Below are 11,893 nucleotides of genomic sequence, written 5' to 3'. Positions count from 1 at the left end.
CCCTCCTGTGTTTTGATTCTGAATTGTCTCATTTCGTGCACAGTTTCATGTTTGCTATTGCTATTAATTTCATGTTTGGAATAGGACACTAATTTGAACTATTTCTGCAGTATACAGTATAATAGGTGACATGCTAATTTTCTTATAAGAATGTTAAGACATTCAATAAAGAAAGGAACAAAAAAAATTGATTTAATGTGCAAAATGGCAGTTTTTATTTAAAATATTTCAACAAGCATTTTATGGTTGCATGATACTGTTTCACATACTATTTTTATACTAGAATTAAATGCAGTAGTATGCTTTTATGAATGACTGTTCTCTCAAATGTCAGTAGAGGTCAGGCTTTTCACTGGGTAATCGTTTTAGGTTTAGGTTACCTTAAAGTTACACATATAGTCATTATATGCATTAATTCATACAGTAATATGCTTAAATGTAACCGTTGCCTGTTTGCCTATATAGGAAGCCTATTTTTTGAACATACTCATCTTCATTGAACAGAGTAAAAAATAATCGAAACTCGATCCTCGTTGTTCAATAAAATCATGCGTCGTCATATAACATGCTGTAAGCTGAGGATGACAGAGCAGCTCATGTGTTGGTGTTGCTCTTGTCTTGTGTAAACAGTGCGTGGATGGTCAGCGAGGGGAGGGTTAAGAGGAAGTTGTGCTAAACAGGCTGTTGACTTCCTGTGCTGTTGTGGCTCAGCACAGCAGGCGTATACACTTGCTGTCCGTTACTCAGCCTCACATGCCGAGAGGGCATGTTCAGTTCCTTCCCGAAAACAGCAATGTGAGAGCTGACCTGTGAAGTGCTCCTTTCTGCTTCTGTATAAAACAACTCAAGCCAGAATAATGTTAAAGTCACCATTCAATTAAAATTCACACTTCTTTTTTTATGGAACATTGCAGTAGGCTATTTGTTAGGCTAGAAACCTACATGTTTTTTCCGTTCTCCTTATTTTAAATGAATGTGCTATCGCAATCATATCATATTAAATAAATAAAAAAATCCCCCTCCCTCTTGCAGCAACTTCTCTGTTGACGTGTTTGGTGGCGTGTCACTCACATTAGATTGACCAATAGAAAACCACAATGATCCAACAATCCAATCAATGGAGTGCTACAGTAGGCCAACCCGGAAGTTAGCATCACACTGGTTCCCTCAACAAAAACCCAATAGGATTTTTCTGCATGCTTTTGAATTATCACAAAAAATAAGGTCTGTGATCATCAAAAGTTTATGATAGTGAGAAACAACTCACTAGCCAGAAATACGTTGTGATGACGTTTGACATTCAACGTCTGTAGTCCCATTTATTGACTTATTAGCAACCGCATTTTTCAAGACACGTGAAAGCTTTAAAACAAAAAAATCACGAGTGGACTATTACTGGTGTGTGTTATTTCACAGAATAAAAGATGAACATATCTTGAGCTTGTGTTAACCACAGACCTTGTAATCACGTTTTTAACCAAATCCCATTCAAAAAACCCAGTGACTTCGGGAAGAAGAAACTGGAAGTGATAAAATGCTAACTCGTTTCCGGCTGTTGGCCTACAAAATATCATCCCTGCAGGAATGAAGTCTGCGTGAAGTTGTTTCACTCAGATAGGCTATGTCACAATAGGGAAAAAAGACTATATCGCAACCTCTGTAATGTATTTGCTACTTATAGATTTTTTTTTTTGGAGTCCTTTGGACTTTACAAGTAAAAAATCCTTGTTCTTTAGGCTCAAAACTTTTACAAAAATGATTGTGGCTTTACGGGGGTATATATAAGCCTAGGCTACTATGATATAAACTACAGTGCTATGCATAAGTTTAGACACCCATGCTAAAGTTGACTAAAAAGAGGAATAAAAAAATCATCTTTTGGAAATTGAACTTAATTCACCATACCCAGAGATTGGCATGGAGTACTTTCCATAAGATCATCTCTCAATGCAAATTAAACCAGCTATTAGGCTAACTGAAATAAAACCATGCCAATCTCTGGGTATGGTGAAGGCTATGTGATGATGTGGGGCTATTTTAATTCCAAAGGCCAAGGGAACTTTATCAGGATGCATAGTATCCTGGATCCATGAAGTAACTGGCCTTTAAAAATAAAAATCTGCCTGCCTCTATGGGAATTTAACATAGGGGTGTCCAGACTGTATTTTAAGGAAGAACATTTATTTATTTACGATACATTATTCATGCACAAAGAAAATTGGTGTCCTTAAAGGTTGGATTTTTCCATTTTTTTTTTTAATTAAGGCATTAAGTTCAATTTCCAAAAGATGATTTTTTATTCCTCTTTTTAGTCAACTTTAGCATGGGTGTCTAAACTTATGCATAGCACTGTAAATAATTACCATATAAATATTTAGATGGCACCGCAGCATACTTTAAATAATATCATGGTTTATGTCCAAAAAAACAAAAACGTAGATAGATAGATAGATAGATAGATAGATAGATAGATAGATAGATGGATAGATTTTTTGTTAATGAAACATCCCAATTAACCCTTTATTTTATTTTATTTTTATTTTATAATTGCTTACTATGGTGACAAAAACACTGATATGAATCTGAAAGTGTGTGTGTTTATTTCTTGTATATTTTAGTCAGTCCAGTTCCTCATTCGAATATCAAATCACTAGGTTCTTTGAGGATTGGTTTTATTGGACAAATCACCATACCACATTCAACCACATCACGAGATTTGCCTCTGGCACAAATAAATGATTCATAATGAAAATGAAATACAAAAACATGTATATACCAGTAACCAGTATGTACTGACAGTAGGAAGCAGTAACATCCTTTTCACGTTTGCTTTCTCACACCAAACTTCAGATTCTCTCAAGAGGAAAACTGCACATTGGTTCATTTTATTTTTTAAGCGTATCACTCTTTGGAGAAAATTCTGACAATAATTCATCTTTTATTCTTACTTTAAATAATGATGTTATATCCATAATACTCCTACTTCCCCCAATCCATTTTAAATATAGAGTTTTCAGGACTGACATTTTTATCCTAACTATGGCAGATGTGCCTCGGAGCCCATGCCTGTAACTATGCTCCCTAGTTTCTCTTTTTCTCGCTCATTCTCTGTTCAAACCGCCATGACCCAGAGAAACACCACAGCGGTATTCTGGTTACACTCTGGGTTAACATGCACACATGGCTCTCGGTGTATTCAACACACACACAAACACTGCCAGGTTCCCATGATCACTGCCTGACTGACATTTAGCTTTCCTTTTGCCTTCTTGTCAGACAATTTGTGCTACAGAATCATGAGACATCCCACGGAGGCTGATGTGCTAGACGGCGTGGTTTAGGTTTAGTGGTCTAACCCTGATGATCCCTGCAGTGAGAAGTCTCAAAATAAATCTTTGCATCGGTCAATGTGGATACTCAATGTGGCCACATGATCACCTTTACTTTGTACTTTAGTATCTCATGTTTTAGTTATACAATAGTGTTTGTAATGCATTTTGAAATCACACACACATATATATACACATTATAAAGGAATCTAATCACATAAATAAACCGCTAGGTTAATGTGAACTGCTAGGTTAATATTTCAGATGAAAAATGAACACGACAGCGATCCTTTACATCCTGCTGAAACTGCCTCTGAGAACTCAGCATGGAGCAAAACCACATCACCACCACCCCCCCTCTCTGATACCGAGAGCTGGGCAGTTGCTACAGGTCTTAGCAAAACAGGAAATTTCATGTTTCCTTTGCTACTTTTAGCGCTTGTTCTTAACGCGCAACTTCTGCGAAGATACACACATGCACACACACAAATCTGACTTGGATTGTTATCAAATAAAAAGCACATTTGAAGACCTTTCTTGTAGTAGGTGATCCCCAAAACAAATGCAAGCCAATCAAAAAAAAGAGCCAAATTGCAAGTAAACTTCAAGCAGGCTGTTGGCTATATGCTGTAAGCATAATGTAAGAAAGGGAAAAAATATTTTATAATAGTTATCATAGCTAACATCATGTGCATAATGTTTATTCAATTTAGTTATTTAAGAAGAATTTTTTAAATATAGAGTCAAAATCAAAATAATGAGAACACAACTTTCAAATAGCTTTATATAACTAATAGAATAGCTGATACAAGCTATGACTTGAAACTTGTGTTATATACTAATTTATATTAGTAGTCGTGGTCCTTTTAGAGGCTTGTTTTATGAAAGGTTTATGTATTTAACGCAAGGACATAATCAAATATTTAGTATTCAAGGTAATCATATGTAAACATTTGATCATTTTCCACTGAATATTGATATTGATCAACTGCTAACAATGTCTGTGGTGTTTCAGCCCTGATTTGAAATTTAACCCCCGCACATCAATATTTGATTGGGGAACTTGTTTTATCAAATAATTTATTCAATATAAAAAGCACGAGGTCAAGGTCATGGGTTCAGTTGCCAAGGAACACATATACCAATAAAATGTATAATGTACTGCAAGCTGTTTGTCAAATGAATAAATGCAAATATAAAGCATAATGACTGAAAGTTTAATTGCCACTTTTCACATTTACAAACCATACTGCAGCCAGATATTTTCATGCATTTTAATGACGATAAAATGAAATACATTCACATGCTTACAGACCAATATGGCCTAAATCTTTTAGATTAATGTCACATTTCTCTTTTGTTATGTCCCGTTGTCTGAAAGTAGCAACCTTTAACATCATATTTGCATGTTAGCCCCTTATTTTACAGAGACATTCATTCGTTTTACAATAGCATGTTTCTCAATAGGGAGTTGGCCTCCAGCATCTCTTTTTAATAGCGCGAGGCAACATTCTTGGCCTAAAGGTGAGCATGTAAATGACAGAAATACCCATGATGGAAACACTGACTGTTACAAAGAGAAGGATGTACCACACAACAGACTCCTCATTACTGGTACCACCACAGTGGACGGTGTCCAAAAGGACGATATTGTGACGTCTGTGGTTTAAGTCCAAACAAGTAATCTCGGAGTGATCTACAACATTGATGTCTTTATTCTCCCCGAAGGTCCTGTACCAGTCTAAATGGCAACAATTGAATGCATTTCCATTCATATAAACAGTGTGCAGTCTTTGAGCTAACATGCTAGCATGTTGGGACTGGATGGTTGTCAACATGTTATCCCTCAAGTCCAGAAGTTTCAGGTTTAATGTCATTAGAGATTCGGGAAGTTCTAGTAGTGAGTTTCTACAGATGTTTAATGACTTCAAATGGCTGTACGTAGAGAAGTCGAAGTTTTGAAGACCGGTATTACCAAGGCCCAAATGCTGTAAAGTATTTGCGAGCCCTTCCAGAGATTCATGTTTAAGGTGTAGGTCTGGATTGTTGGAAAGTTCAAGATGAGTTAGCGGCGTGCCCTTGAACGCTGAAGACGGTATGTTACGAATGCTACAGCCGGAAAGATAAAGCTGTTTTAGGGAAACCATGTTGGACCACACTACACATCCTGAGGAACTTTTGTAGTTTGGCAAGTAACACACATCCACTGCGTTGTGACTGAGATCTAGTGTGCTAAGATTTGGTAGACTAGCAAATATCATAGGTTGAAGGTTCTGAAGGTCATTTGTACTTAGATTCAAATGTGTGAGATTATTTAGCTCACTAACGGAGCGTTGGCTTGCTTTTAGCTCGGTTAACCTGTTACGGCTCACGTCCAGTTCGTAGAGGGTGTCTGGCAAATCTTCAGTCGTCAAACTAAAGGACTGTAAACAGTTACTTCTCAGCCTCAGCCAGTACAGATGCGGCATCTGTTGAATGAATCCTTGGGGGAAATAGTTCACCTTGTTTTCACTCAGGTCCAGGAGCTCCACCGAAGAAAGATCACCGTGAAGGTTCTCATTCCAGAGCTCCACTGTGATGTTGCTCACATTTTGCCCCAAGTTGTAGTACTCAACCTTAGTCGTCCAGTTTGAAGATGTGTTATTTGCAAAGTGTTGGTAAAAACCAACTCGATTATTGGACAACAACAAAGTTCTTATTCGGTTGAGTGTTGGAAGGAACGGAAAGAACAGCAAATGGTTGTCGGACAGATCCAACGTGTCCAGCTGAAAGGTCTCATTCAGATCCTGATTGGTTATGAACCATTCAATGGAATTGTGGCTGGCGTTAAGGACCAGCAGTTGGGTCATCTCAAAGTTGACCAAACAAGGCAAGAAGTTGAAGGCCAGGTTCAACCTCTGGAGTTTTTTCATGTGATCAAATGCTCCACTGATCTCAAACAACAAATTCCTCTCGACGTTCAGCTCCTTAAGTTTATGAAGGCTTCTGAATGTTGACTCATCCAGCCTCAGCATGGCATTCCGGGACAAGTATAGAGACTCAAGCGAGGACAGATTCTGTACCAGCACAGACACCATGTCCTCCGTGAGACCATTACCCGAAATATCAAGCGTCTTTAGTTTGGATAGAGAGCTCAAGGACTTGGCCACCTGCTTGTGTCCATTACGAAGCTCATTGTCCGCTAAATTGAGGTTTTCTAACAGAGGCGATTCAGAGAAAACTTTCTCTTCCACTGTCATTAGTCGATTGTTGGCACAGCTCAGCATCCGTAGAAAATGATACCTAGAGAGACAACCATCTTGGAGGTTTGACATAAGGTTGTTGTCTAAGAAGATCTCCTCAATTTGATGTGGTAAATGATCTGGTACGGTGGAGAGCTGACAGCTGTTGCACAGAGCCGTGCTTTGGATCTGGAGATGTGGAGAGAGACAGAAAAGAGAAGGAAAGACTGATTTAGATTCTTCTTAAAAAAATGGAAAATTTTTAAATAGTAACATGATGATGTGACTCAATATTTCCACTACAGTTCATTGGGCCCATTTGAATCTTTTCACTTGCTAAGCACATGGAGAACATCAAAAATAGATGAACAAGAAAATGTAGCCCACTTGTGGTTTGATGATTAGACTTCATAGCCTATACATGGTAAACATGTTTAGTCAAGTAACCTAAAAATGTCCTTCATGTGGTAACATCTAAATTCAAGTCAAAAATAATATTTAAAATGTCTAAATCCTCCTGAATACATCAGGTTAAAAATAATTTCTAAAGTTCAGGGTGAGTAAAAATAGCTTGTTAAAGCAATAGTTCACCTAAAAATGAAAATTCTGTCATCATTTACTCACCCTCAAGTTGTTCCAAACTTGTATGAGTTTATTTCTTCTGCTGAACACAAAATAAGATATTTTGAAGAATGTTGATAACCAGACAGTTGACGGTAGCCATTGACATCCATAGTATTTTTTTCCCCAACTATGAACGTCAATGGCTACCGTCAACTGTTTAATTAAAACATTCTTCAAAATATATATTTTTGGTGTTTAGCAGAAGAAAGAAACTCATACAGGTTTGGAACAAACTGAGGGTGAGTAAATTATGACAGAATTTTCATTTTTGGGTGAACTATCCCTTTAAGATTAAGCATTTTGAATATATTACATAGTAGTTTCTAAACCGAAAATATGTTTAAGCAATATGGCCATTTCCATTCCAGGAAATCATCATGTGTATCAGTGTTCATCTAGAAGTATTTGTACAGTCTTCCTTTTTCTCACATACCAGTCTGCAGGGGAAGGTCTGCGGATGTCCTGAGGCTGAAAGTAGGCCCAGCAGTAGTGGCACCACGGCGTGACAGACCACGATGGACAAGCAATCGAACACCGGCATCTTAACATGATCACTGTGATGAAGGTCAAATAGACTATTAAAGCATCACGACTACAAGAGTAGATTCAGCAAGAGACCACAACTATAAATATTTATTTATCTAAATGTATGTATGTATGTATGTATGTATGTACACATATACATATACTATATATATATATATATATATATATATATATATATATATATATATATATATATATACACATACATAATATATATATATATATATATATTATATATATACATATACATATATATATATATATATATATATATATATATATATATATATATATATATGGCTAAAAGTGATCTTTACTCTTTAATCAAATAATATAAAAAAAAATATTAAAGATTTTGTAAGCATATTGTGTAATTTTTGTTTATTTGTGATAATGCAATGAAACATGGCAAATTGTGCGGACATACATTTTGGGCAGGCTGTCCTACAAAGAAATTTTGAACATGCAAAAACAAGAAAGAACCAAAGAAATATTAATAACTGATTATGTTATAGTCAATGTATGATTTTTTTTTATGATGCAAAAGCCTCTAAGTGCCATCTGAAATTTTCTTCTAGAATGATCATTTTTATCAAGCTCGTATATTTAAGTTCAGTAATTTCATTTAAATGGCAATGAAAATTACCTATGAATTGACATTTAAGTGAAATTACTGAACTTAAATGTACGAGCTTGATAAAAATTATCATTCTAGAAGAAAATTTCAGATGGCACTTAGAGGCTTTTGCATCTGAACTCTTCATATATATATATATATATATATATATATATATATATATATATATATATATATATATATATACATACATACATACATACACATATATATATATAAGAAGTATATATACACAAGTGACCAAAAAGTGGTGTGCGGTGTCTGTCTGTCTGTCTGTCTGTCTGTCTATCTATCTATCTATCCATCCATCTATCCATCTATCTATCCATCCATCTATCCATCTATCTATCCTATATATACAGCTCTGAAAAAAATTAAGAGACCACTGCAAAATGATCACTTTCTCTGGTTTTACTATTTATAGATATATGTGTTTGGGTAAAATTAACATTTTAGTTTTATTCTATAAACTACTGACAACATTTCTCCCAAATTCCGAATAAAAATATTGCTTCAGCAAGGCTGGAATCGGGCAGATTTGTCTTTGTGAAGGACATATGAATCAAGCTGCGTACAAGGTTGTCCTGGAAGAACACTTGCTTTCCTCTGCTCTGACAATGTTCCCGAACTCTGAGGATTGGTTGTTCCAGCAGGACAATGCTCCATGCCACACAGCCTGGTCAATCAAGTGGATGGAGGACCACCAGATCAAAACCCTGTCATGGCCAGCCCAATCTCCAGACCTGAACCCCATTGAAAACCTCTGGAATGTGATCAAGAGGAAGATGGATGGTCACAAGCCATCATATAGCCGAGCTACTTGAATTTTTGCACCAGGAGTGGCATAAAGTCACCCAACATCAATGTGCAAGACTGGTGGAGAGCGTGCAAAGACGCATGAAAGCTGTGATTGAAAATCAGGGCTATTCCACCAAATATTGATTTCTGAACTCTTCCAAAGTTAAAACATTAGTATTGTGTTGTTAAAAAAATTATTTTCTTTCCATTATTCGAGGTCTGACAACACTGTTATCTTTTTTGTTATTTTGACAAGTTGTCGTTTTCAGCAAAGAATTGCTCTAAATGCCAATATTTTTATTTGGAATTTGGGAGAAATGTTGTCAGTAGTTTATAGAATAAAGCAAAACTGTTAATTTTACCCAAACACATATCTATAAATAGTAAAACCAGAGAAACGGATAATTTTGCAGTGGTCTCTCAATTTTTTCCAGAGCTGTATAATATATATATATATTATATATATATAACACATGCATTTCATGTTTTTGAAAGAAGTCTCTTATGCTCACCAAGGTTGCATTTATTTGACAAAAAAAGACAGTAAAACAGTAATATTGTGAATTATTACAATAAAGCAAATCTAATTTCTAATTTAATATATTTTAAAAAGTAATTTATTCCTGTAATGGCAAAGCTGAATTTTCAGCATCATAACTCCAGTCTGAAATTTTATTTAAGTAACAGAATATAATGTTCATCTTAAATCTTTTAAACACTAAAATTGTTTCTATTTGACACTCCACTTTCAAATTATATTTCAAAAAAAAAAAAATGACTTTGACACCTTGTGCACACGTGTGGCACGGGTAATTCGTGGCTTAAATCAAATTCCAAATGTGTTATAGGTTATAAGTAAGATCGGTTAGGCTGCGGACACAGGATCAAAGCCATCGATTGATTTAAAGTGGCCCTAAAAATACTTGGACACTTGTGTCACACTTAATGCACGAATGTTACTGCATTAGATATCAAAATATCAAACCAACCGGCATTTATTTAAAAAGACAGATTCGCTTCAAGATAATATTTAAGAAATATACACACGCACACATATACATATATACACACATACACATATATATATATATATATATATATATATATATATATATTATAAAAAACATATCTAGCCTACAGTCCAACATTAAGATGAACATTTATTTTGACAGTTTATGGATGTCAAACCTTACTGGAACATCACCACAGTAGTTAATGTTATTATGAACTGTCCTTACTTTACAGTTATGTACTTGACACTGTGTGAATGTGACAATTGACTTTATAAATACTCTAAAATGACCTTGGAATCATTTGGTTAAAAGTGCAGAAGTCTAAAAGGTCATCATTTGAGATATCTAAAAAGTCATTTGTTTGTATATGCCAGTTGGTTTGATATTTTATTATCTAAAATCTTGACCTTTTATGTGTGATCAATGAGCCCAAATACTTTTGGAGCCACTGTATGCATTAAAGTTGAGACACAATATCTTCCAAACAGTTCGACTAGGTTCGATCACAACAAAACATGTTCATTTTTCGCGCTTGGCTTGAGTGAGATACGAGAGGTCACGCAGGCGACTATACCTGTAATGAGTGTATAGCCTACTGAGTCACATTGAAACAAATCGTTAAACAAATTGCTATTAAACATTAAGCGTGTCTGTTTTTGACACACACTCCCAGGTGAGTATAATGTGCACACTTACCCCAGCGGCCAGGATCGCGCCCTCCGCTCCTGTGTAAAGTTCACAGAAGACCATTACATCGGTTTGCGGGGAGGTTCTGTTGGCTTGGTCTCTTCGGAGATGCAAAGTGCTTGACATCTGCATCTCTGCAGTGTCTTTAGTAATTGCGGAAGCAAGCAAGCAACGGAAACGCAGTCACATGAAGCCAGCCAAGATCATAATTTCACACAGACACACACACACACACACACACACACACACACATAGGCCCTACTGACGGGTCAGAAATATGCACGTTATGTAAAAATCGACCACATCCCACAACAGTAAAAGTATTTCAGTTTCAGTAGAATGGAGCAGAAGGGGGATCATGAAATAGGCTATATTTAACGGTTCTTACATAAAAAAATAACATGCATGAGGATTTTTTGTGATAACCATGGCGCGTGAGATGCAAATGCACGTTAAATTATAAGATGCAAAAACATTTCACCTTATTTCAGTAGACCACAAAACCTACCAAGTGAACACACCCAAAGCACCCACTACTGGTTTCACTCATCAGATACTACTCAAGAGGAAACCACCAAGAGCTCACACCCTTCCTGCTACAAGATGCAGGGCAGGCCCATCACTTCTCCGCGTTGAAACTGTCGCAGGCATGCTGTTTGTCACAAGTTGTGCTATTGTAAAAACGTGTGAAAATGCTGACAGACACGTGGGCCGTGGCACATTGCTTCATTTCCAAATACATCTGCTGATAGCCATCTACCTAAAAGCGATCTAGTGTTAACACATGTAGCTACACAATGATTTTCATACCTGACCACATCCCATTTTAAACTCCCAGTAGTAGAAAGGCGTAGCCTACGTATCATCTCATTGCACATTCAGTGACTGTAAACATATGGTTCAGGCTTCTAAGTGCAGACAGTTATAAAATAAAAAAAAAAGCAATATATGTAAAGCCGATCGATTGATCAGTTTTGTACTGTAAACAACAGGTGATCTGCGTGTACGAAAATCGTCCGTAGTTTCATGTCAACCATA

At 36.1% G+C, this 11,893-nt stretch overlaps 1 protein-coding gene across 1 annotated transcript; it reads right to left on the bottom strand.

Annotated features, from left to right (window-relative positions):
* Positions 1 to 4,525: 4,525 nt before the first annotated feature.
* Positions 4,526 to 11,383, bottom strand: nrros (negative regulator of reactive oxygen species). The gene is made up of 3 exons (XM_084399622.1): positions 10,865 to 11,383; positions 7,608 to 7,728; positions 4,526 to 6,739 (listed from the first exon to the last, which is right to left on the bottom strand). The coding sequence occupies exons 2-3, from the start codon at positions 7,713 to 7,715 to the stop codon at positions 4,790 to 4,792; spliced, it is 2,058 nt and encodes a 685-aa protein (XP_084255748.1). The 5' UTR covers positions 7,716 to 7,728; positions 10,865 to 11,383; the 3' UTR covers positions 4,526 to 4,789.
* Between the last annotated feature and the right edge of the window lie 510 nt (positions 11,384 to 11,893).

This window comes from Rutilus rutilus (assembly GCF_951802725.1).
Source record: "Rutilus rutilus genome assembly, chromosome: 24".
Taxonomy (NCBI): domain Eukaryota; kingdom Metazoa; phylum Chordata; class Actinopteri; order Cypriniformes; family Leuciscidae; genus Rutilus; species Rutilus rutilus.
The sequence above is the reverse complement of the archived record's forward strand: the minus strand, read 5'-3'. Positions and strand labels throughout refer to the sequence as shown.

Coding starts and splice junctions, on each gene's coding strand:
- nrros (XM_084399622.1), bottom strand. CDS start 7,715: ATGCCGGTGTTCGATTGCTTGTCCATCGTGGTCTGTCACGCCGTGGTG. Junction 6,740..7,607: donor AGACCTTCCCCTGCAGACTG/GTATGTGAGAAA, acceptor CCACATCTCCAG/ATCCAAAGCACGGCTCTGTG.